Source organism: Electrona antarctica, assembly GCF_951216825.1.
Source record: "Electrona antarctica genome assembly, chromosome: 16".
In the NCBI taxonomy this organism is placed as follows: Eukaryota; Metazoa; Chordata; class Actinopteri; order Myctophiformes; family Myctophidae; genus Electrona; species Electrona antarctica.
Genome location: NC_136797.1, coordinates 13623673 through 13649060, shown reverse-complemented (window position 1 = coordinate 13649060; position 25388 = coordinate 13623673). Strand labels below are relative to the sequence as shown.

Below are 25388 nucleotides of genomic sequence, written 5' to 3'. Positions count from 1 at the left end.
CAAGCTCTTGTTTGCGCCGCCCTCATTGAAAACAATGTATTTCCAACTCCAGCTTGTCTCAGTTCAGGCTGCATGAACATCGCTCGGTCTCTGCCCCTTCAATATCGCAACGCTTCCATTAGATGGCTCTGAGATGGCTGGGTTCCAGGGGGTTGGCTGGCACTGCGCAGGTGAAATAAGTACTATTATATCAGTAGGTTTCATCAGAAAACACTTTATTGTAGGTCATTGTACTGTACCAATTGAGCTGTGAGGCAAAACAGTATATTTTATGAATGGCATGTACGTACGTATAGTACTTGTGAAGCAATACGATGATACAATTGGGATTGAGGGGGTCAAAGTGACATCAGTTTAACTTTCAGCCCCAAGCCACAACACCCTTGACTTCCAGTGTACAACATTTTAAAAAGTCAGCCCATGCACTTCCCTGGAAGTTTCACAATGTGCATACAGTAATATGCTCAGAAATAGTATGTCTAATGTCTCTACTGTATGTGTCTCTTGTTTTCACAGATTTCTTCCAAGTAAGAGCCTTTCACGAAGCCTGAACAATGAAATCCAGCTTCTTTTCATCCATTGAAAAGTTTGAAATTCACTTGCAAACGATACCCATGAGGCTCCTCAGGCCAAATGATCCCCATGAGGCTCCTCAGGCCAAATGATCCCCATGAGGCTCCTCATGCCAAATGATCCCCAGGATCCTCAGGCCAAACGATCCCCATGAGTCTCCTCAGGCCAAATGATCCCCAGGATCCTCAGGCCAAATGATCCCCAGGATCCTCAGGCCAAATGATCCCCAGGATCCTCAGGCCAACTCTTCTGGACTATGAATGAGAACATAATGTCATGAATACTTCCCATCATTGACATACTGATGTTACAGTATTACTGACAAAATGACGTGAGGATGTGGAGCATTGACAATAATAACTGCTGGCAAGATTTTACTGATATGACAAATCAAGCAAGAACATATGCGTTGACCTTTTCAATTACCAGGAGACGATATTAGGCAGATGGTTGACCTGGTATGGGAATTCAGGAACAGATGGGGCATATCATCAATTACTCCTAACGATATCGGAAGGTGTGTTGGGAAAGCTACTCCAAAAGCATCAACATGGTTCCATCTGGTGAGAATGCGAGCGCTTCGGCTCTATCGGAGTTCTGTCCCAACTGTAGCTCGTCCTCCTACCCGGCGGTGGACGTAACCAAAGCGGTGACTTTAGGGCTGGTGCTGGGGGTCTTCGTCATCTTTGGCGTTCTCGGCAACATCCTGGTCATCCTGTCTGTGGTGTGCCACCGCCACCTGCGCTCCGTGACGCATTACTTCGTCGCCAACCTGGCCGCGGCGGACCTTCTCCTCAGCTCCGCCGTGTTGCCCTTCTCCGCCACGTCCGAGGCCCTGGGCAGGTGGGTGTTCGGCAGGACCTTCTGCAACGCCTGGGCCGCCCTGGACGTGCTCTGCTGCACCGCCTCCATCCTCAGCCTCTGCGTCATCTCCATCGACCGCTACCTGGCCGTCAGCTACCCTCTGCGCTACCCGGCCTTGGCCACGGAGAGACGCGGTCTGGCTGCGGTGGTCGCCCTCTGGGGGCTTTCGGCGGCCATATCCGTCGGCCCTCTGTTCGGCTGGAAGGAGGCGGACCCGGAAGACGAGACGGAGTGCCGCATCACAGAGGAGCCCGGCTACGCGCTGTTCTCGGCGCTGGGGTCTTTCTATGTTCCCCTCGCCATCATCCTGGCCATGTACTGCCGCGTGTACGTCGTGGCCAGGAGGAGGACACGGGGCCTTAGGGGGGCGGGCAGAAAGAAGGAGAGCGTGGAGACGGAAGGGGTGGTGCTGAGGATACACAGGGGAAACGCCCCGGCGACAGACAGGCTGGAGGAGGAGGAGGAAGGTGGAGAGAGAGTCGCAAAAAAGCAAAGGAAGCGGAAGTGCACAACCTTTGGCCTGATGAGGCTGCTGAAGTTCTCCAGAGAGAAGAAAGCAGCCAAGACACTTGGGATTGTCGTCGGATGCTTTGTTCTCTGTTGGCTTCCTTTCTTCCTGGTTCTGCCCATTGGTACGTATCCTAATCCCAACACGGTCCTTATGTTAGCGCATGCTCAAAACTATGTGAGAATCATAACAATAATATAGAGACTGTAACCGTAATCTCAGTAAAAGGTCCTTGCCGACCGATGCGTTTTTGTGCAATTTTCCGAAGTCTGCGAGGACCTTAAGCGTTGGTCTGACTCGTCCTCATACCAGCGTCTCTGAGATCTATCCTCTGAAAAAGTGATTCAAAAGTTGATGAAGAAAGAGAGTAGATTCCACACTAGCCATGCATGTTTTTTCCCCAAGCATTTCTCTAAGCTCCTCTCAACTATAAAATGCTCATCTCCAGGAAAATAATTAGTTTATGTACGTTATTTTGACGCATGTGTTGTAAGCTGCATTGAATAGGAATATTGGACATGTAAATCCAACGTGTAATATATTGTACAGATCTGTGGTCTTATTTTGGGCCACAAAGTGCAACGACATTTGAGGCAAAGAGGAACTAAAATCTCATATATTAGATTTCGAATTGCATTAAAATGTGTCGTCTTCAATAATAACACGTCTTCAATAATGATAATTACATTGTGTTAGAGAAGGCTTGCACGAGGAAGGGCAGAAACAACCATCACAAAATATGAACCCTTAATTGGTTCTGAAATATCAGGCATGCTGAGACTAACGGGAGGGATTGCAATTGGCGGCAATAATAACCTTGCCGTGATTCTATCGGTAGTTCCCTCGCAGGTCACAGATAATTAGATTAATGGTGAAAAGCATAATGATTACACAGTGTAATATCCTTGATCAAGGAGGAGGGGGAAACCATCAATAGACGGATGGGGGTGAAAGTCATTCCATGGGGACTATCAGCTGATACACCCAACCCAGCCATATGCATATACATCTCAGCATTGTGCCAGCGTTCTGACAGCTTTGCACTGCAGCATAATATCTATCAGCTGATACACCCAACCCAGCCATATGCATATACATCTCAGCCACCCAACCCAGCCATATGCATATACATCTCAGCCACCCAACCCAGCCATATGCATATACATCTCAGCGTTGTGCCAGCGTTCTGACAGCTTTGCACCGCAGCATAATATCGCAATGAAAAAGCCATCCCGCTATCGGAATAACCCATTTTGACCTGGGAACAATTCTACAAATGTCTGGAAAAACCCCGTGTTTCTATGTCAGTCGTTCTCAAACCATTTCATGTCAAGGACCCCCAAGATTACATGTATGTAATTGGCTGCCGACCCCCATCTGAAAATATGTTGTTCCAGGGACCCACCCCAGGAGCAAAGATTTGAGTGAAAAACTTTGGCTCTGAAAGAATATATATTCAAAGATTTGCGCCACATTTTCACGATTTTTCAAAAATAGCAGACCTACAAGCTCGTAGCGCGGAACTCGGTGCCGCGATATGAGCTTGTAGATCTGCTATTTTTCAATGGCTAAAGTATAACATAATGCTTAAAACACCAAAAGGGGTTCCCTCCCAGAATGGGATAATGTAGCCCATTTGTTGTGCAGTATATATGACATTATGCTCTGTTCGTACATCACATTTACAGGAGCTCATCTGTAACCTTTCTCCGGTCTCAGACCCTCATGCTCAAACATCTCATTTGTGTTTCTTGTAGCGAACCTCAAGAAATTCGATTACTAGAACAGAGCACTGGAACAGAATGGACTTCCTTCTCCGAAATTGAATGAACCAAACTACCTCTCTTTATTACGGAGACCATTATAGATAACAAACAAGATTTCCTGATGGGCTGCAATACTGGGAGGCACTTTGAGTCACCCTTTAGCTTCCTAAGGGCAGTCAACCATCGGACTAAAGTTATGCATTTATATAGAGACAGGCCTTCATGCCTCATGGCACAGTGCTCACTCAACCATTGCAGCGATGATAGTCTTGCATTCTTTAGACTGGGGGGGTTTGAATGGCTACTGAAAAGTTCTATTCGGATGGGCAGTTTTTTGTCAAAGAAGTTGTGATGGATTGTCAGTTGTATAATTAAAAATCACACCCGTGTGCAGTGAGGGGCGCTAATATATTAATGTCTAACTCGTGTTGATTAGGTGATGTAAAACAAACGGTGCCAACACAAACATTACATTCTCTTTGTTAATGGAATTTAATGTTTGTGTTAGGGACACGTGTTAGGGACATGACGTACATTTTCCCTTCATTTGTCAATGGCGTTTTTAAAACAAACATTGAACTAAAAACAAACATTAAACCTGTATTATAGGAGGGGCCCCTCAAAAAGCACTCGCCTATAGCTTGATTTTCAATGCAGTTGGTAAAAAAATAAATCAGGGTTAGGTTGCGCACAGGTGGTGAAAAACAACCATGTTGTTTTCGTGCTCATACCCAGCCAGCTACCCAGCTACCTAGCCACCCACACACAGCTCCGTAAGGAAAAAATCACACCCGTGTGAACTGAGTGGTGTAAGGTCTTATATAGCCTGATCAGCTGTGGTCTGATGTAATGTCTGACGTAATGAAATCACACCCGTGTGAACTGGGTGACCGTAGCAACCATGCTCATTTTTTACGCACAGACAGACAGACTAACAAAGCCAGTTGTAGGAGTGGTTTACACCACTCAAAAAATAGCAAAAATAGCAGATCTACAAGCTCACAACGCGTCGCACTGCGACGCGTTGATAGCTTGTAGATCTGCTATTTTCGGGGCGCAACCCAGCACTCTTTAGCTAGTGGAAATGCGGTGTATACGACATGGATTTCTAAACAAATGTGTTCAACGCAAAATGCTGCGTTCCAGTTCAGGAGACTTCGGGAAAAAAAGGAATTCTCCTGAATGCTGCCTTCCGGCATGGCACGGAAAGGAAAGGAGTGGCATTTGCATTTCTTTCACTATAGTAAATGCTGCATTCATGGTCTGGAGGGGGCAGTAGATTTACAGACGGGTAAAAGGGGAAGGGGCTGGCCTGGGCCGTGGCTCAGTGGTCCAGGCACCTTGGCTGGTAATCCAGTCTGGCAGTGTGCAGCGGGTTCGACTCCCGATCCCGACGGCCTTTACTGCATGTCTTCCCCCCCATCTCTCTCCCCATTTCCTGTCAGCCTACTGTCTGTTCCTCCATAAAAAAATGTAAAATAAAAGGCGAAAGCCACAAAAAAAAACATTTAAAAAGGGGAAAGGGCTGAAGCCCCCTTTGATGTCTATGTGTGCACGTCCCTGACTGCCATTATCTTGGAAGCAGATTTGTTTTGTTTTTTTGATTTTTTTCTTAAAATTTTTTTTTTTGTGGCTTTCGCCTTTATTTTATATTTTGTATGGAGGGACAGACAGTAGGCTGACAGGAAATGGGGAGAGAGATGGGGGGGGAAGACATGCAGTAAAGGCCGTCGGGATCGGGAGTCGAGCCCGCGGCACACTGCCTGACTGGATTACCAGCCAAGGTGCCTGGACCATTGAGCCATGGCCCAGGCCTGGAAGCAGCTTTGTTAAACAAAACCTTTTTCTTTTCTTTTTTCTTGAGAGCGCTAGCCCCTCCAACGCCTGGCGTTGTGTGTGCCCCCCGTGACGTCATGTGGCAGCCAAGTCTATGGACTAGGTATGTCCTGATCGGATCGGGAGATCGGAAATCGGAGCCGATCATGTCATTTTCAAATGATCGAGAGAAATAAATCGGAGATTTTCTTTTTTTATTTCAATAAAATAGTGTGTCTAAATAGGCTTTGTGTCTAATGTAAATCTCAAAGAAAGATGTATAAACAATGATATTTTGTGAAAACCGTCATGTTTATGCTTGATGTTTGTCCTCCTGGGGCACTAGTTCCAACAGTGGCAAACACTTGGTCTCAAAGATCATGCGTCACAGAGGCGTGAAATAGACCCATGATGAAAACAAAGTAATGCAACCTCCACTAATAGCTATGCATGATATGATAATGTCCTGTAGTAGGCCTACTATACATCTCTGAATGATAGCCAAAGCCATGCAAATGGTGTTCCCTGCTTTCATATGACATGAAAAAAAAAAAAAAAAAACCACAATGATTTTTTTTATAAGAAGTCACATTTTTGCCTTTGAATAATTGAAAGGCAGACTAGACTAGAGTGACATACATTTCTCACATGGCATAAGTGTTGTATAAAATATAAAGATCGGATCGGGAAAAATCGGCATGTCTCAAAATCAAATCGGGACATCTCTACTATGGACCTTATACTACGACGTAGTGGGTGCCCACCAAAGGCGCCCCTCACTTCACACAAGTGTGATTTTTGAGCCTATATTCAGCTATAGTGTAGATTCCTGTCCTTTAACATTAAATGCCATTGACAATGAATGGAGAATTTACGTCATATGTAGACGAGCACATCGTCTATTTTGTCCTAACAAAGATAAAATTCCCATTGACAATATCATCATACACCATGAAAATGTATGATGATAAGAGCGCCCCTCACTTCACACGGGTGTGATAGTTGTAATAATGACCAGAATATGATAACCTACACACAGAAGCCCAGTCAGTGTATGGAACTTAGCAGACCTTGTTCAAAGATGTCTAGTTAATAATATGTGAATTGCCTCTGGGCTATGTCCACATACTGATGGTGTTACTTTTTTCCACAAATAAGACAGTGGACAATTATGAAGCCCACCCACAGGCTCTGAGACAATAATTTAACTGCATCTTTGCATAGATGTTTGCACGCGTGTGCGTGTGTGCGTGCGTGCGTGCGTGCGTGCGTGCGTGCGTGCGTGCGCTCTTACAGTATCATGTATTGATTTGTCTGTCTGTCTGATTGTCCGTTACCACACAGGGTCCATCTTCCCATCCTACAGGCCCTCCGACACCATTTTCAAGATAACATTCTGGCTGGGTTACTTCAACAGCTGCATCAACCCCATCATCTACCCCTGCTTCAGCCAGGAATTCAAGAAGGCCTTCCTGAATGTTCTCCGTGGTCGCTGCCTGAGACGCAGGCAGCGACGTCAGAGCCTACAGCAGGCGGCCGTCTGCTCCTATTCATCGAGCGGAGGAGGCTCCATGCCCACGCTGAGAGCCACGCCTCCGCCCTCCAATGGCCAGGATGATCCTCCCTCGACGTGGAGCTGCTGCAGAGCCCTGTCCGGGTCCTCGGCCTCTGTGAACGGACTCCAAGACCCTGCAGGCCAACAAAGTGCCAGGGTCCAGAGTAAGACCCTGCTGAAGGCGTGGTGCTTTGCGGGGAGGGAGGCTTCACCGCCGCGGCAGGACCACTCCTCCTCGAATGGGCCGCGCAAGATCCTGCGCCTGTCTCTCGGAGCTCCAGGAGACGCTGTGTGATGATGGGGCATGTTTTTTAGCAGGTCGAAAGGAGTTACTTTTCATGGGCCGTAGGGTAACGACATACATGTACAGCTTTCACGTGCATATTCATTGCCCAAGGTGGAGTCCAAAGTCCTGGAGAAGCCAGCTGCTCATGACCCGAGTTCAGTTTAGGTTGTGTTGCTCCAAACCTTTTCAGCTGGTGGTACTAGTGCCCAGTTTGGCAGTTATCGGTCACTATTTGACCTTTTTGATGACATTGGTATCGGCAATCATGCAGCCAATTTGTCTCAATTTATTGCCACTTTCAACTCGGTGTCCCTATTTTGTGCATTTCATTCCAAGTGAAATGTTTCAGCAGGTCTACAAGCTCACTTTTAGTGCCATTACAAGCTCACTCTGCTTTTTGAGACATTTTGAATAGGGTTTAAGTGGTTAAATAAAAGGTTTGTTTATATATCTTTTGCTTGTTCATTGTATAATTAACGTTAAATGTTCTTTTCATATACGGTATCTAGTTATGTTTATTTTCTATTTATTGGTTTGCTTTTAAGTTAAATGTTCTAAAATAGAAACTTTGTTCAAACTGATGTACGTTTTTGGTATGAAATGTATCATGTCGAAACACTGGTAATCAATCGGTATTCGGTATGGTCTAGTCAAGAACTCTCTGAAATCAGGATCACCATCAAAAAGAGCCCAAACTCTGCCGTTGGCCAGGCGTTGGTGTGGCCTTGTTACAGCACTTTCTCATTTGAATCCTTGGACTGTTTGTGAATATTTGGACAGAGAACGGAAATACACACTCTCGCCCAAACAGCTATTGTTGAGATACCCTTTAGAAGGGCACTAACATAATCTTGGGAGGACTTTGTGGCTGATGGAAGACGATGCTTACGGCAGTACTACTGTGACGTTTGCAGGTGTGTGAACATTATGACTGTGAGAGTTTGAAGCAGGAGCCTTCTATAAAACATGATCATTCTGTACTGTACATGCGCAAGTAGATCTTCATGATGAATTATTATTAGTTATACAGTACATTGGGGTCGCAAGGGGTAATTAAAAAGGTTTGCTATAAGAACATTTCATAATTGCAGATTATAAACTTTTGTGTGCAAAACACACACAAAAAAAATGAAATTAGATTTTTTTTTTTAGAAATGTACGAGAATAGATCTCAGAGATATTTACAATTTTGTGAAATAGCCTTCAGGACTTGGGGGAAATGTATTCTGAAGTGTTGGCAATATACAGTATTTACTGACATTTCTGAATATATAGTAATTAGTGACTCATTGTCTCGAGGTGTACAGCATTATTGCAGATATTGCAGGAGTCCGTTATCTGAACCCAAACAGACTTCTTGAAGTTGCTTAACCACATGAACCCTAGCATCGTATTATGGGGCATTTACCAAAAATGGCCAAATGTATAAGTTCAGAAACACAACACATTGCAAATGTGACACATTGTGAACTTAAGTCTATTCAGTAAAGTGATTTCATATAGAGAGAAAAAGCAGCATACCAAATATAGACCCCTGGGGGGACCAGGAGGTTAATAGTTACACCCAGCGGTCAAAATACATGTCACTTTATAACACAAGTTTTATTATAACACGTAGAACATTTTACTTGAGAAATCACTGAATTGATAATTGGAGTACTACAATAATGTATTCAATACATTTTCCATTGATCAATTAATTCTTTGATCAATCGTTTCACTTCTACCAACACGGCACAAAGGATTTTCTTTCTGTGGAGGATGTGAATGTATGAACAGCATTATGTATTTGTTTTATGTCTATGAATTAGAGCCGTATGGGGCTGCTTGTATCGTGCATGTAATATTCCTCTACACCAGCAGGTTTAGTTGTCTCTTTATGTGTGCTTTGTGGCAGCCGCAGGGACGTGCACACAGACATCAAAGGGGGCTTCAGACCCTGCCCTTTTACCCGTCTGTAAAACAACTGCCCTTTCCAGACCACGAATGCAGCATTTACTATGGTGAACGTGAACAGTATTTTGCGCTGAACAAATTTGTTTAGAAATCGATGTCGTACACCGCCATCTCCACTAGCTAAAGAGTGCTGGGTTGCGCCCCCGAAAATAGCTGATCTACAAGCTCTCAACGCGTCGCACTGCGACGCGTTGTGAGCTTGTAGATCTGCTATTTTTGTCCAAAAGTGCCCTCTTATGGGATTTCAGCCCCTGCCCATCTGTGCACGGTCCCTGCTTTGTGGTGGAATCTTCTTTCATCATGGTACAGTAGCTTAGAGCATTTTGTCTGTCAAACACCAGTGATTGTCATCACAGCAATAGAAATCTTGGGAGAAATCTGTAAGGAAAATGCAGAAAAGATTCACCAGCGGACACTGCACTGATCAGCCATGACATCTGCTATAGGACGGCTGTCAATATATATATAGGCGACAAGTTTCAATTCATAAGATTATTGTGGCAGTTTACTCTATTTCATGTCATTGCCAAAACAAAATTAAAAACTTAAATAATTTTAATTTGAAAACAGCAGATCTGCAATCTCACAAAACGTCATGATATGCAACGCGTTGCGAGCTTGTAGATATGCTATTGTCAAAGGTTACAATGAATGAGACCGGATAATGGAGAGAGATCTTGCACCCTTATTTGCCATTTTTTACTATTTTGAAAAACATTTTAAAATAGTTCAAATATCCAATCTACAAGCTCACTATGTGTGGATGTAGATCAGCTTGTTGAACTATTTTAAAATGTTTTAAGATAGTAAAACATGCCAAGGAAGTTTAAGGATAAAGGGTAAGGCGTGCCCAAGATACTGTAGGGTGAATAGTAAAGGACTATTGACTGCAAAAAAAGAATGAGGAAAATGTCTGTATAGGGAAAACTCTTGTAAACGTTTTGCTGTATAGTAGCCTATTGCCATTACACTTTTGCATCAGATACCCTACCCAATAAACATGCAGCTCTTGTGCTCAGTGGATATGTAGCAAGGTATTCAATGTTAGCAACAGGAAGATGAATTGCCTCTTCAGTCACAGGTGCCATCTTGAATCATAAAATGTTTCCATCGTACAATGAATTGAAATGCTTTACGTTATGAAATCTGGGACCCATTCGGTACGGGAACTTCGTTTGGCCCTTCCCCTTTCTTAGTCCACTTCCTCCTGGGTGTTTATGTGTTAATTAATACTAAAAACTACAACAGGACATATTTAAGGCAGTGGTGCTGAAGATATGTGACATAATGTTGCATACGTTATTATAGACGTAATGTTTCATATTTAAAGCAGTGGTGCTGAAGATATCACTGCGCAAAAAGCATGGAATACGGATGTGTATATTACAGGAAAGAGGTTTACGGGCTAAATACAGTGCCCATAATTGCCCGTTAACTCCTCTTTTCACGCAGTGTATGTGACATAATGTTGCATACGTTATAGACGAAATGTTTCATATGTTTTTGCCCCGCTAGCGGTCGAGGCTCTAGAGATGGAAAGGTCGGTTGGACAATCCGTCGCTCAAGATAGTCATATATTTTATAAACTGCTGGGAGCATAAGATACATAAAAATCTACAGTATTCTTTGATACCACTCGCACTTTTAATTCCATGACGGTTAATTGCTTGACTACTTAACTAACATTATGGGGCTAGTTTTCATACTTTTGGCTTTCACTTCAATATTTCAGTCACAATAGGATACATGCAGGGCAAAGGTACAGTAGGCTTAGCTAATCAGAGTGAGAGTAGAGGGCCTTTCAAATGTGAAGCAATTTAACGCACCTATAGTTCATTTTCAATGAGACCTGCGTTTTTGTGCGGAGCAGTCGCGGTGCGACAACGCAAGCGTATTTACGCGAGCTTGGTCCCGTGAATTTGTCGCGCGCGTGCTCGTTTTGTGCACACGCCCGCGACTCACCAGACCTGGATTCTGTTTAGCTTTTTTTGAGTGGTGCAACCACTCCAAGGAACAGCTTTGTCCTGGTGGGACTATGGGACTATGTCACTATGTTTAGAGTACCAATAGGGGGTGCTGTTGCACCACTCGCTTCAGACTGGTCTGATCTTAGCAGAGCCCTCGTTGATCCAGGCAACAACGTGTGCGTTCCTCGGCTCGCTTCCCGTTTGAAAGGCCCTGAACACTGACTCAATGATGTCAGCACTCTCATGGACATTTTGCTTTCTCTTTCCTATCCTATCTCACCTCAACTTTGAATTCTAAAGACAAATAATAACACCCCCAATTAATACCCTTGCTTTATGTTCAACGCGTATGTGTCATTCGAGAAATAAAAAATAACTATGTAGCTGTAGTTTTACAAACTCCATTTCTCCCAGGGGTGCAAATGTCGACAAGCTCACAGTGTGGTGGTGATGCAATGTGTTGTGAGCTTGTAGAATAGATCTACCATTTCATTTTCTTCTTTTTTGTGGAAATGTTCAGATTTATTTCTGCCTCAAAATATGGATGTCGGGTTGAAAGTTGTAAATTACATAACCCATTACTAATACTACCACAGACAGCTTTTACAGTCTATCATATTAACATTATAGTCATTACTCCTTTGGGAAATGTTCTCCCCTGCATTTAACCGATACTAACTATGTAGGAGCAGTGGGCAAGTGCAGTCCCATTTAATTCAGCTGCTGTGGAGCAGACAGAGTAATCTTGCTCAAGGACACTTTGACACAGACACAGGGCCGGGAGTGAACAGCGGGAACGTCTGTTTCCCAGACAGCCTCTCTACTCTGCCCATTCAGCTATGGCCATGCAACCTGTACACAATAACATTAAGCCTGGAACATCTGGGGTATTGAAAAGAAACAGGTGCCCAAGCACAAGTGGTACTTACTTACACACCACTTGTTTTATACACGTGTGCGGGTGTTGTGTAAATGTGTATGGCTCCATGTGGCTCTGTACAAAGTGTGAACTGTCAGTCCCTAGCAGATCCCAGGTATAGGCTCATTATGTATGCAAAAACATGCATCAGATCCCTGTTGAACATGCAGCACCCGTTTATTAATAGGCTCTCTACAGCATGGTTTCAACAATGTTACTGAAGCCCTCATGTACAGACAAATACGGCAGATAGATTTGTGATGAATAAATCTGCATGTTGGCTCGGCTCCCATTATGTAAATAAAATATATGCCGGCAGATTTTTAACTCAGTCACTGGGCTGTATTAGAGTGCCGTTTTATCTTTATTAGTGATAATGATGACAGCATTAATTAGCGAGTTAATATATCTGATACAGAAGAAGAAACTTGTAATTGTCTGACATTGTTTGTTTGTCCTTATTTCAGTTTGCTAAATTGTCTATAACTTCTCCATGAAGTTCCCCCCCCCCTCGTTTTTTGGGGTTGGTGAAACGAATTACCGGTAGACAGACTTTCCTTGTCAAAATATTATGATATATAGTACAGACCGCATCAGACCTCTATGGGGACCTACGGGTCACGGACCAAGTCAGAGAGAGAAGGATGAGGCTGGCAGGGCACTGTGTCAGGTACCCAGAACTTGAGGCAAGTAAATTGACCCTATGGGAGCCAACCCAGGGCAAAGTCAGGAGGGGAATGTAGAAGTGCTGAGGCGCGACAGCTTGGCTGACAACACTGCAGAGCTCAAGCACCTGATGTTGGATAGGAAATTGTGGAGGGCAGCGATCCAGGAATCCAGAGTTGGTGTTGGCTAGACCTCACTCTCACAGCAAATAGTACAATAAGACGTCAAGTGTGTGTGTGTGTGTGGGGGGGGTGGGGCTCCAAATCAACAACACCAACAAACAAGGAGGAGATACAGACTAACTGCTAGGTCCCAATTAGAGATGTCCCGATACTGTATCCGTATGGTATCGGCCCTTATATGGTCATATCGGGTCATCAGTATCGGCGAATATGCCAGTAACCTAGCCTGGCGCAGCCACACTTCACCCGCCCCTATTGCATATGCATATGCCCCAAGGCGGATTTAATGTCCCACGTAGCCCAGCGCGGTGGTATATTAGTATCGCAACGCGAGGCTAAGTCTAACCACCGATCCGACACAGGGGTAAGGGGTTGACACTATGGCAGGTAAATATAATGTTGGGGCATGTGGAGTTTGCTTTTCGAGTTGCCCAAACTGCAAGTGTACATTTAATTAGTGAGAAGTCTGCTATAAACACAACACTAGCTAGATAGCTATAAACACTATTCCCGGTAGGTGGACATCAAAATAAGATATTTTTTCTTTTATTATATATATTATTCTCTGATATTGGTATTCGGTATCGGCTAACACCGAAATTGTGGCATCGGGATCGGAAACCAAAAAAGTGTATGGGGACATCTCTAGTCCCAATGTAAGAGCAATATAGCCAGGTGTCAAAGATTTCCCAATAATGAGCAAGGAACTTATTTGGAAGTGCTGAAGGAAGTTCAGTGAAATACCTGTACATTTCTGTGAATGAGAGCTATAAAAGAAGACACCACAAGTTGTTTTCTAAAGTTGAGGCATCTAAACGGAAATATCGGAAATATCGCAAGATTTGGTTGTCAGACTGTCAATTATCGACCGTCTCTCTAGTCGCAATACTTTGGCACGTTCAGAAACAGTGTACATACACATGGAAAAGCAACACAGCAGAAACCAATGTGTGATATGTCCTGGCTGGGCAGATTTTTCAAAGGTCGCAGTCGTTCAGGAATATTATTTGTTCATAAGCTGGTCCACCTGGCTCTCATTGCTCTCCAATGTATTCCGCCAAACTCTCCAATATAAAACACCCCGGCTGAAGATTACAACCCAGGGCGACAAAGCTGGAATTGCTGGATAGTAAAAAATTACATAGATGACCGTACCTTCTTTTTAATTACCTTGAACTTGCCTGAATTCCTTGATAAAGAGCCTCTCCTCAGAGAGGACAGGGAGGCAGGTATCGTATAAATTAATGGTAACAATATAACGCCCCCGAACAACCCCAAAGAAGACAGGCCATTAGCCTGAAGAGACATGGGGGCCGGGGCTGTCTGTCACTCAGACCCTAGAACAAAAACAAAATGTATGCATAGAAATTCCAATTATCTTTTTCTCTCTCTTGTGTACTGACAATGAAGATTATGTTTCATCTTTTTATTTATTTATTACAGTTCTGATCCACTATCTGAAAACATTGAATAGAATTTTCCCCGTCACCTCCCAATATATTGTAATGCTGGTGCTATGATGGTTCCTATGCCTCATATTGTTCTTATTATTAGCTTATAGTTATTGTTACAGCATAAGTGAGTATCTCGTATTCCTTGTATAATCTCACCTTGATAACGGAATTACGTGTATGTGGGGGCGGGTACATGTCTGTGGAGGGAGATTTGGTTTTCCGGTTTTGTTTTTGTATTGTGATTGTGACGCTCGCTGGCTTTGGTGTGGACCTACGTTCCTCTGCACCGAAGCTAGAGCGCACTAAATCCTGTAACAACTACTGCCATTCTGACAAGTGAAATGAAATGAAATGAAATGAAATGAAATCTATATTTACCCAGGGTATCTGGGCTAAGCTCAAGAACTTGTTTCCAGCCAGGCCCTGCTCATAGAACACATTTCATCGTAGTGGTTGATGCCTTGTTCAAGGGCATTTCAGCGGTGGTAATTTTAACGTGTCGGACGGCTGATTCGAACTGGGAACCTTCCGGTATCTAGACCGCGCCGCTATCCGTTAATGTGATATTCCTCGTCCTGTACATCCCTTCCTCCTGCACGTATACACTGAAGTTACCCCTTCTTGACGTCTCGCAACAATATTCACGTTCCCTCCATTTTCAAGACCCAGAAACCTTGAATCCAGAGAAAACCTTAAAGGGCGTTTTAAGCCCAAGATGCATTAGACAACTACATTGTCTTTGCCATTGGTATTTCCAAATTACTGTATATGGTCGGAGAAATAAGTCCCACCACATCAAACTTTCTATTGTTATGATTTCGAAGAGAGCGCAAAAAAAGGTCAATTAGTAAGGGCATTTTATCAGGTATTTGACCAATCTGGGAACTAAATCGTTACCAAGAAATTTCTTCACCAATGTGTTTCTAAAGGTGTCTAATAACATGTACTAAAAGTTTTAAATTCAACTCCCGTGGGAAATTGAGTTAGCATAATATGTGACCATACCCTTAACATCCTATATAAGGAAAAATTTCATCATTCTTTAAGTAGCATGTGACATATGAAACTAGGGTGTTTTCATGATTCTGAATCCATTCCGAGCATTAGTTTTGCACAAAAAACACTCCTTGGGCTAAATTAGGCCATATCCACTTGACCAAATGTGCTGACCTCATCACTTTGTATGGCCGTTTTCCTCCCAAGGAGTGTTTTTTGTGCAAAAATAATGCTTGGAATGGATTCAGAATCATGAAAACACCCTAGTTTCATATGTCCCATGCTACTTAAAGAATGATGAAATGTTGCCTTATATAGGATGTTAAGGGTATGGTCACATATTATGCTAATAACTCAATTTCCCACGGGAGTTGAATTTCAAACTTTTAGTACATGTTATTAGACACCTTTAGAAACACATTGGTGAAGAAATTTCTTGGTAACGATTTAGTTCCCAGATTTTCATAGATTTCTCTTACTATATGGGTTATAGTCGGTATAAACCACCAACTGAAAGTGCAAGTGCTTCCTTTCCTAGCTGAATAGGAAACCCTCTTCTTATTGCATCTTAAGTGCCTTGCAGAGTCGAACGTAATCGACGCAAGAAGCACTATGCAACGGAGGCTGAAAGAAATTTCTCCCCTTGCGTCACCCCTTGTCAGCCGTAAGCACGAGAGACAAGGTCAACACATCCTTCACACTTAGTCAAAAGCCTGTTGACAAGCATACTTAAACTTGCTCTCAGTCAAGTCTTCTTGGAAAAATAAGTCATTTTAAAATTTGTTTTGTTATATTTTGAAAATCAATTGAACAAAAAAGGTACACACTACACAGCTTAGTTTGTCGTGACCCGTGCGCCCGTTTTTAGTGGATGTGCAAGCTGTTTTTCAAACATGCTTAACATCAGCTTTTTGCAACTCAGTCAGTGGAACTGTTAGAGTTGCAAAATGCCAGATAACCAACCAACCATCGGCAGAAAACAACCTACATTTGCACCCATGGGAGAAATGGAGTTTGTAAAACTACAGCTACATAGTAAAAGTAGTTCAAGTTCTTTTTTTTAAGTGCTAAATTAACTTTTAAATACTTTAAATACTTTAAACTATGAAAGAATTATCAAAAAAGTACTTGGAATTACTTGACGCGACACACAAATATGAATGTAGTTTAACTAACAGCAAGCTACAGCAAAATGTAGTTAAACACTTTAATGCTCGCCAACACAGCTAGGGAAGCTGTGTTGGAGAGCTTTTTGAAAGATTTACTTGCTCACCCTATGTATCACCCTCACAATGGTTTGGTCCGTTCCCATTGGAAACAGCACAGCAGATTGAGTTGTGCAGTGTTGCCGAGTCTGCTTATTTTGGGCTTGTTTTCATAGACCTGGTTGCTCGTTTCTCTTGCAAAATCTGTTGACACTGCTGGTGTCAACGTTGTTTTGGCCAGCGTGATAGCACTTTCAAAGGTTTAATAAGTCAAATTGTTTCCTGTTCTTAAAGAGTGCCTAAGCCCCTTGGGTGGCTGCACTATTACTACAATAACAACTTTACTTTTACTTTTCACAAGGTTAGGACTTAATATTTTGAGGGAAAAAATAAGAACTAACTAATTAATTAAAAAATACAATAATAATGTATCCACCCCAGCCCCAATTCCAGACATATTCCTTCAGTGTATTTTTCTAAAGTTGCAGCCTGTTCAGAGCTCACTCAGAGCCAGAAACTAATCAGAGTCCTGATACGTGCATATGGTAAAAGCCCCATTTTAAGTCATAGTCGTCCATCCTATTGAGCAGCCTGTATGACAGTCGCTCGTAAGCGGCCAATAGTCCCAACTAGGATGGAGCAGGTGCAGATGGAGCCTTCCAGTCCTTGACCAACAGCCTCCTACCTGACATAATGGCCGTTTGTATCCATTCCCTAATAAAGAAACTTGAATCAACATGCAGTGCAAGGCCTATGTGTGGAGTCAGGTTTATACGAGACAGGGAGAAGCCCAACTAGAATAAGAGGGTACAGCAATACCGTCCAACATGACACCTCAGGCTCAGACCTCTGGTATTTTCAACCCAATAACAAGCACTCAGTAATGGGTTTAGCAACATCCCCCACATCAACATAATGTTCTATCAGGTTAACACAAGTAGGAGTGTCTGAGAACATACGTGGATAATTTTGCAATATGTGAAGGCAAAGAAGAAGCAGATAGCGTGGAAACATCAGGAGACTGAGAGGAGGAGGAAACAAGATTAGGAGACGCAATTGAAGAGGATGGAAAAGGGTGAAGAGGAGGAGGAGGAGGAAAAGCGTCCAGCAGGCATCGTTGGCCAAGAGCACGGCCGAGGAGGAGGTGCAGAGAGCGTACATCTGGCCGACGCCTGCAGAGCCCATGGGAACTGAAGAAACAACAGGATATCGAGGGTGAGTCCGGTTGCAGAGGTAGATCAGTTTACCCATCTTATAATAATAATTATAATTATAATTATAATTATAATTATAATTATAATTATAATTATAATTATAATTATAATTATAATTATAATTATAATAATAATATTTTTTGAGTGGTGCAACCACTCCAAGGAACAGCAATGTCCGTGTTCACCTATGTGTTCACCCACCCACCTATGTGACTGTCACTATGAGCACGAGTACCAATGACTACCAAAAGTGGCGCTGTTGTGCCAGAAACAGAGAGAGAGAGATAGTGCTGCACTGCTGCCTGCTAATGAGAGACAGAGAGAGAGAGAGAGAGAGAGAGGGGGGGGGGGGGGGGGGAGTTGCACCACTCAGTTCACACGGGTGTGATTTTTTTATTTGTATTGCACTTTATTCACAGGGAATACCAGAGTGCTACAATGGTTAAAAACATATAATCAATCATATAAGGTTAAAAACAGGGTTATCAAAAAAAATCAAGTGCAAAACGAAAGCCTTCAGAAAAAAGGAACGTTGCCTGTTTGAAAAGATTCAATAGTCTGCGGAACTCTCAAGTCCATGGGGAGGCTGTTCCATAGGCGCGGTGCTGCCGAGCAAAAGGCCCGATCACATGCATTCACATGGAATGTGTTAACATTGATGCCGTTCAGACAAAGAAGGCTATTAGCAATTTAGCATTGAATACTACTGAAAGGCCAAGTCATCATCACATGCACATACTGTCTGTAACATGACAAATTGACATGACTTTCGCTTATATTAAGCATTCCGATCAGGCAATGTTGTTCGAAAACCCGACAGATTACATCACAAGCATCCAATAATATTGGCTTGAAAGCAGCAGCAGAACCAAAACCTCATTTTGGTCACCAACACTAAATTCATGTCGCTCCGTCTACACTCTTACTGGGAGTCATGTAAGTTTTGTTTTGCCATTTCCCCCAGCCTCATAAGTCTGTGCCTGAAACCATTAGCATAAGTAATCAAGTTCTGAGGAGGGTCATTTGACACTGATCCTGCACCACAGAGTATGTACAAAAACAAGCTCATTGGGACTAAATCCCATTCAATCATGGACAGCGTCTGTAGCTGCCAACACAAGCCATCGTAATATGGAAGTACAAGGTTATTGGGTGGCTTTCAAATAGGATGAGGCCAAATTAAATCACATTTTAAATGTGGCCAGCATATTTTTGTTTCCCCAATATGTTCGGCCGTGAGCGAATGACTGAATGACTGATGTGCTACATTTTGAAGGCAATGCGATTTTCACAATAGAATCATCACTGATCCCGCCGGGAGAATCTAGACGCAGCTGCGCAACAGAGACTAATTAATTAGAGCGACAGAGAGAGAGAGGAGTGCGTGTGTACGTGTGTGCGTGTGTGCATCAATTTAACAAAGGTGCAGACGATCAGAAATCATCAGAGAGTGAATTGAAGTGGACTCGGTCCCAGACTTTTTTTTTGCTCCTTGGAAATAAAAACGTCTGGGTTTCCGAGGCTATTCAGAGACTGGCCTTCTCATTGCTCTTTCACCATCTCTGAATGAGAAACAGACAATTCACTTGGACACGCAGTGTTGATTTCGTCGACTAAAACCAAGATGAAAAATGTTTGTCGACTACCTATTTCCACTGACGAAAACTAAATGGAAACTAAATAAAAACTAAGCTATGATGACTACAAACTAAGACTAAATATACTGACAATTTCGTCGACAAATAAAAACTAGACTGAAATGTTAGGAAGTGACTAGTGGACAAGAGATCCAGTATAAGTAAGCAAAGCAAAGTAAAGTTCTTTGTTTACCCAGGGTAAGTGGACTAAGCTCGAGATGCTTGTTTACAGCCACGCCCTGCTCATTGAACATTTCATGGTTGGGGTTCAATGCCTTGCTCAAGGGCACTTCAGCGGTGGTAATTTTAACGTGCCGGTCCGGGGATTCGAACTGGCGACCTTCCGGTATCAAGACCGCTTCGCAAACCGTTCGGCCACCGCTGCCTAAGTCATTTTACAATTAGTTGGATGCTGAAAATAGCCGATCTACAAGCTCACAACGTGTCATGCTGCGACACGTTGTGGGCTTGTAGATCAGTAACTTCATTTGGGGGGGGATCCTGAAGCGTTCCCAGACCATTTTGGAGATATGATCCCTCCATCTGATCCTTTGTCTGCCCGGGCATCTCCTTCCAGTGGAAAGTGCTCCCTCCCTCTCCCATGACCCCCATATCTTGCACGTCTGATCGAACCCTATACAAACTAGGGATGTCCTGATCGGATCGGGTGATCGGAAATTGGAGCCGATCATGTCATTTCAAATTATCGGGATCGGGAGAAATAAATCGGATATTTTCTTTTTTTATTTCAATAATATAGTGTCTAATGTAAATCTAAAAGAAAGATGTATAAACAATTATATTTTGTGAAAACTGTCATGTTTATCCTCCTGGGGCACTAGTTCCAGCAGTGGCAAACACTCAAAGATCATGCAACAAAGACAGAGGCGTGAAATAGACCCATGATGAAAACAAAGTAATGCAACCCCCACTATGCATGATAGTGCCACCCAGGTGCCACCCAGGTGGAAGAGCGCATCACTGCATGCCTGGCTGACATCTCACAGTGGATGTCCTCCAACCACCTCAAGCTGAACCCAGACAAGACTGAGCTTCTCTTCTTCCCAGCTAAGTCCTGCCCTATGCAGGAGCTAACTATTTCCGTAGACAACGCCCTGGTAACGTCTGTCCCAACAGCCAGGAACCTTGGTGTAGTCCTGGACAGTCAGCTCTCGTTCAAAACTCACATCACAGCTGTCACTCGATCCTGTAGGTTCACACTCTATAACATATGACGAATTAGACCGTTCCTCACCCAGGAATCAGCCCAGCTCCTAATCCAGAAAACAGTCTTGTCAAAACTTGACTATTGTAACTCCCTCCTCACTGGCCTACCGGCATGTGCACTTAAGCCTCTCCAACTGATCCAAAATGCCGCAGCTCGCTTGGTCTTCAACCAGCCAAAATTCTCACATGTCTCCCCCCTGCTCCGCTCCCTGCACTGGCTCCCGGTCGCTGCCCGCACAGAATACAAAACTCTGATGCTGGCATTTAAAGCAACCAAAGGTATGGCTCCCCCATATCTTGCAAGCATGATTGAACCCTACAAACCCTCCTGCGCACTCAGATCAGCCAACGCAGGGAAGCTGGAAGTACCCTCACTAAAAGGCCGGGACAACGCTCCATACGTCCCAAACTCTTCTCCCTTCTGGCCCCAAAACTGTGGAATGCACTTCCTGTTGCAATCAGAACTGCAGCATCACTCCCGATCTTCCGCCGTAGTTTGAAAACCCACCTTTTCCTCTCCACCATGGCCCATAGCACTTACCCTATACCCCCTTAGACAGCACTTTTTAGACTTAGATAGCATTTGAAACAGACTTATAGCATGTCATGTAGACAGCACAATAACAGTACAGCATAGTATAATATATATGTATAGCTTATATGTATAGTGTCATTATATATAGTGTGGGGTCTCTATACGGGCCCGTCAGCCAGGTAAGCGCCTCCACACCAGAGAGGCAGGTAGAGGGAGGCGGGGCGCCGCGACAGCCGCTGGGACGAATCATAGAGGACCGCTACGTACCGGTCTCGATCCTAAATCAAGCCAACTCCTTCACACCTGCGGGCTGGGTATAAAAGCGGCCACCTCCCTCCATTCACCGCTTGTCCTCTCTGTGTGTGTACGCATATAGGCGTCTGGCGGTAAGAGATCTCACAGACAATTCCCTCTCTAAATAATGCCATATATTGTGACGCTGTATAATCATGCTTCTCTCGCCCCCCCGCAGGCATTCGACTGGCTCGACACGGTCTCGGGAGAGACCGAATAACTAAAGGAAATACAGGAAAAGACGGTGATGACTGGCAAGCGCCACCGCGGATAGGAACCCCCCCCCCCCCCCCCCCCGTTCTGCCCTGGAATAATCAGTGACTATAGACATCCGTAGGGTTTCTCTTTTGCGACCCTGCCGGAATTGACTCGGCCTCCGGCCCGAGAGTCCTAACAGGAAGAAAAACCTTTGTTATACTAAATCTCTATCTTCACCGCCTGGACCTCCCGGCCCCTGGAGGAGAAGAGAAATAGAAACTTTCAGTTGTAGTTTCGCATAGGCGAATCCTCACCTCCTATCCGCCTTTCCTTGTAATATCACTTCTGAATAAAATACAGCCTACGGGCAAATCTCTCTCTCTTGTCTTGGTCTTGGGTCAAAGTGCGACAATAGATATGTTCTAGTTACATTCTTAGCTTACGCATGTTTCTTGATAAATGCTTTTTATATATGTGATGTATTCCCATGCTTTTTGTTCTTGCTTAATGTAAATCGCTCTGGATTAAGAGCGTCTGCTAAATGCCTAAATTGTAAATTGTAAATTGAAATTGAAATTATATGATAATGTCCTGTAGTAGGCCTACTGTCTCTGAATGATAGCCAAAGCCATGCAAATGGTGTTTTCTCTACAAGAGTTTTAACTTTGAGTTCAGTTCCATCAGCTGTAGTTCACTCAATCTAATTACCCAATACATCATTATTTTTGCTATGATTCCCTGCTTTCATATGACATGAAAAAAGAATCCACAATGACAGTCCTTCTATAGTTCTAATAAAAGTAGTCACATATTTTTGCCTTTGAATAATTGAAAGGCAGACTAGAATAGACTAGAGTGACATACATTTCTCACATGGCATAAATGTATGAAATATGGATCGAATCGGGAAAAATCGGTAACGGCATGTCTCAAAATCAAATGATCGTAATCGGATCGGGAGCAAAAAAACGTTATTGGGACATCCCTACTACAAACCCTCCCGCACACTTAGATCAGCCAACACAGGGAAACTGGAAATACCTTCACTAAAAACCTTCACTCCCAATCTTCCGCCGTAGTCTGAAAACCCACCTCTTCAGACTCCATCTTGGCCCATAGCACTTGCTGTAGCACTCGACCTAGCCCAACGACCTTACAGGCGATTGCAAAGGCTGAACTTATGTAACTTAGATAGCATTTTATGTAGACATAGCACTATATAGTATATATGCATATAGTTTCGTGTGTGTGTGTGTGTGTGTGTGTGTGTGTTGTGTGTTGTGTGTTGTGTGTTGTGTGGTGTGTGGTGTGTGGTGTGTGGTGTGTGTGTGTGTGTGTGTGTGTGTGTGTGTGTGTGTCTCCAAGGAGGGAGGGGGAGGCCAGAGAAGGAGTAAGGGATGATGGGAAAAAGAGATACAGGGAGGGATTCCACACACCATGAACACACTGATCGATGTCACAAAGCGACGTGTTGTCAAAGCCCAACAACCCACAATGTCGGGCAAGCTGACGTGGCACAAACTCTGCAAACCGCCTCATTATCTGCTTGTGTAATCAGCTTAGAATCATTAGCAAATACTATTTGATTATTCACAAGCAAAGTAGAACCCCAAGCATCTCCACTGTGTAACGCCAGACTCAAGTGACCGAAAAAGCCTGTGGGTTAGGTCCTGGGTTGGGGCTGACACTGACAGTCAATCAATAAAATGCTAATACAAGTGCAAGCACAGACTGTTAATATAGATAAGTCTTATAAACTACTTAGGAAGGCAGGAGGGAGGTGCATGGGCAATGTTTGGAGTGTGTGCGTGCTTCCTGCAGTGACTGATGGATCCACTCCGCAACAAATAAACTCACTTGCTAGAAGAACCGGTGTTTAGCATGAGATGTTGATTAAAGGCTTTACGTGAAGATATATTATTTATGTATGAACTAATGATTGCTGGCTGTGTGACATTGGTTAACCAAGGGCCTGCCCCCTGCACCATGTGTGTACTTAAGCCTTACTGTGTTGCCCCCTCGGGCTATGACCTGACGAAGATGTAATTGACACATCGAAACGTTGTCGCTTTTTACCTGCACCCTGTTATAAAAAAAAATAAGGGCCTAAATCGTCTGAGCTGCTCCAGTGCCTTCTTGTTCGCATATATATGTCCTGCTCCTGAGATGCACCAGACTGGCCTGCTATAGGCTAGAGGCGCGGCTGGAACTCCCTTCTATATTATTTCTCTCTCTCGCTCTCTCTCTCCCCCCCCCCCCCCCCCCCCCCCGATATATGTCTCAAGTATTGTCTGGTAATCATTACAGCAGGGGTGTACAGGGGCAACTTTGACGATGGAGAGGGCCACTATATTTCCACACTCACTCCAGAGGGCCAAATTGCATATTACTGTCGTAGCAAAAATAGCCGATCTACAAGCTCAAAATGTGTCGCACTTGAGCTTGTAGATCGGCTATTTTTTGCTATATTTGAATTGAAATCCTGAATATTCTTTTTGCAATTTTTTAATTGGAATCCTGAAAAGTAACCTTTTTATTTAATTTCGAATGCATTTAGTTATAGTTACGTTAACTTTATGAACAAAATACAAATACATTGGACATAACATAAAAGACAATAACATTTTAATTCTAGTAATTAGCTGAAATCAATAATATATCAGTATTGTGATATTAACCTGCGGACCGCATTAAGTGATGGTGGTGGGGGCCATGTATGTATATGTATGCATTACAGTATACCAAAAACCAGGAGACCGCAGTAGAACTGAAGGAGTAGGCCCCCATGTTCTGGCAGGAATACCAAACGACTCGCCCCTTTACCAACTCGCCCCGGGCGTACAGCCGGCGGAACAGCGCGGCCTGGTATTCCTAAAGTAACCTAAGTAAATTATGCTTAAACGGTTAAACCTAACCTTCTTCCTAACCTTAACCTCAGTAAAACTATGCCTAAACGTAACCCTATTCCTAAACTTAACCCCAGTAAAACTATGCCTAAACCTAACCCTATTCCTAAACTTAACCCCAGTAAAACTATGCCTAACCCTAAACTTATTTCTAACCTTATTCTCAGTAAAACAAAATAAAGAATACAAGAACCACCGCACCGAGCTGTCGGCGTGAGGTCGGCGGAAAAAAGCTGGGGCGAGATGAAATTGGGGCGACCGTACCTGTTACCTCTGGCAGAAGGTGCACGTATAGTGTTGTCTGATTCATAGTTAGGCCTCACTCTGACCTTTACTGCATTGCTGTATGCTTGTTGGATGAATGTTGTGTAGTGTCATGGCCGCCCCAATGCATTTCCAATGGAAGTCACATGGTTTGTAGTCCACATTTTGGACTACAAGCTGTTGTATGGCTTTCGGCTGTGTTTCGACTGCGCCCCTCCCCCTCATACAACACAAATGTTGTGTCAAACCATGTGACTCCCATTGGAAATGCATTGGGGCAGCCATGACACTACACAACATTCATCCAACAAGCATACAGCAATGCAGTAAAGGTCTGAGTGAGGCCATACTCACAGGTGTTGCACATGTGTCTATACAAGCTCGGAATTCATTGTAAGCTT

The 25388-nt window shown here is 43.6% G+C and overlaps 2 protein-coding genes across 3 annotated transcripts in view; one reads left to right on the top strand and one right to left on the bottom strand.

Annotated features, from left to right (window-relative positions):
* The window catches only part of tmem230a (transmembrane protein 230a), a 72480-nt gene that overhangs the window by 40490 nt on the left and 6602 nt on the right, over nucleotides 1–25388 (bottom strand). The window lies entirely within an intron of this gene.
* On the top strand, nucleotides 1124–7376 carry adra1ab (adrenoceptor alpha 1Ab; the record flags this gene model as incomplete). Its single annotated transcript, XM_079525351.1, has 2 exons — nucleotides 1124–2069; nucleotides 6871–7376. 2 exons carry the CDS (start codon nucleotides 1124–1126, stop codon nucleotides 7374–7376), a joined length of 1452 nt encoding a protein of 483 aa, XP_079381477.1.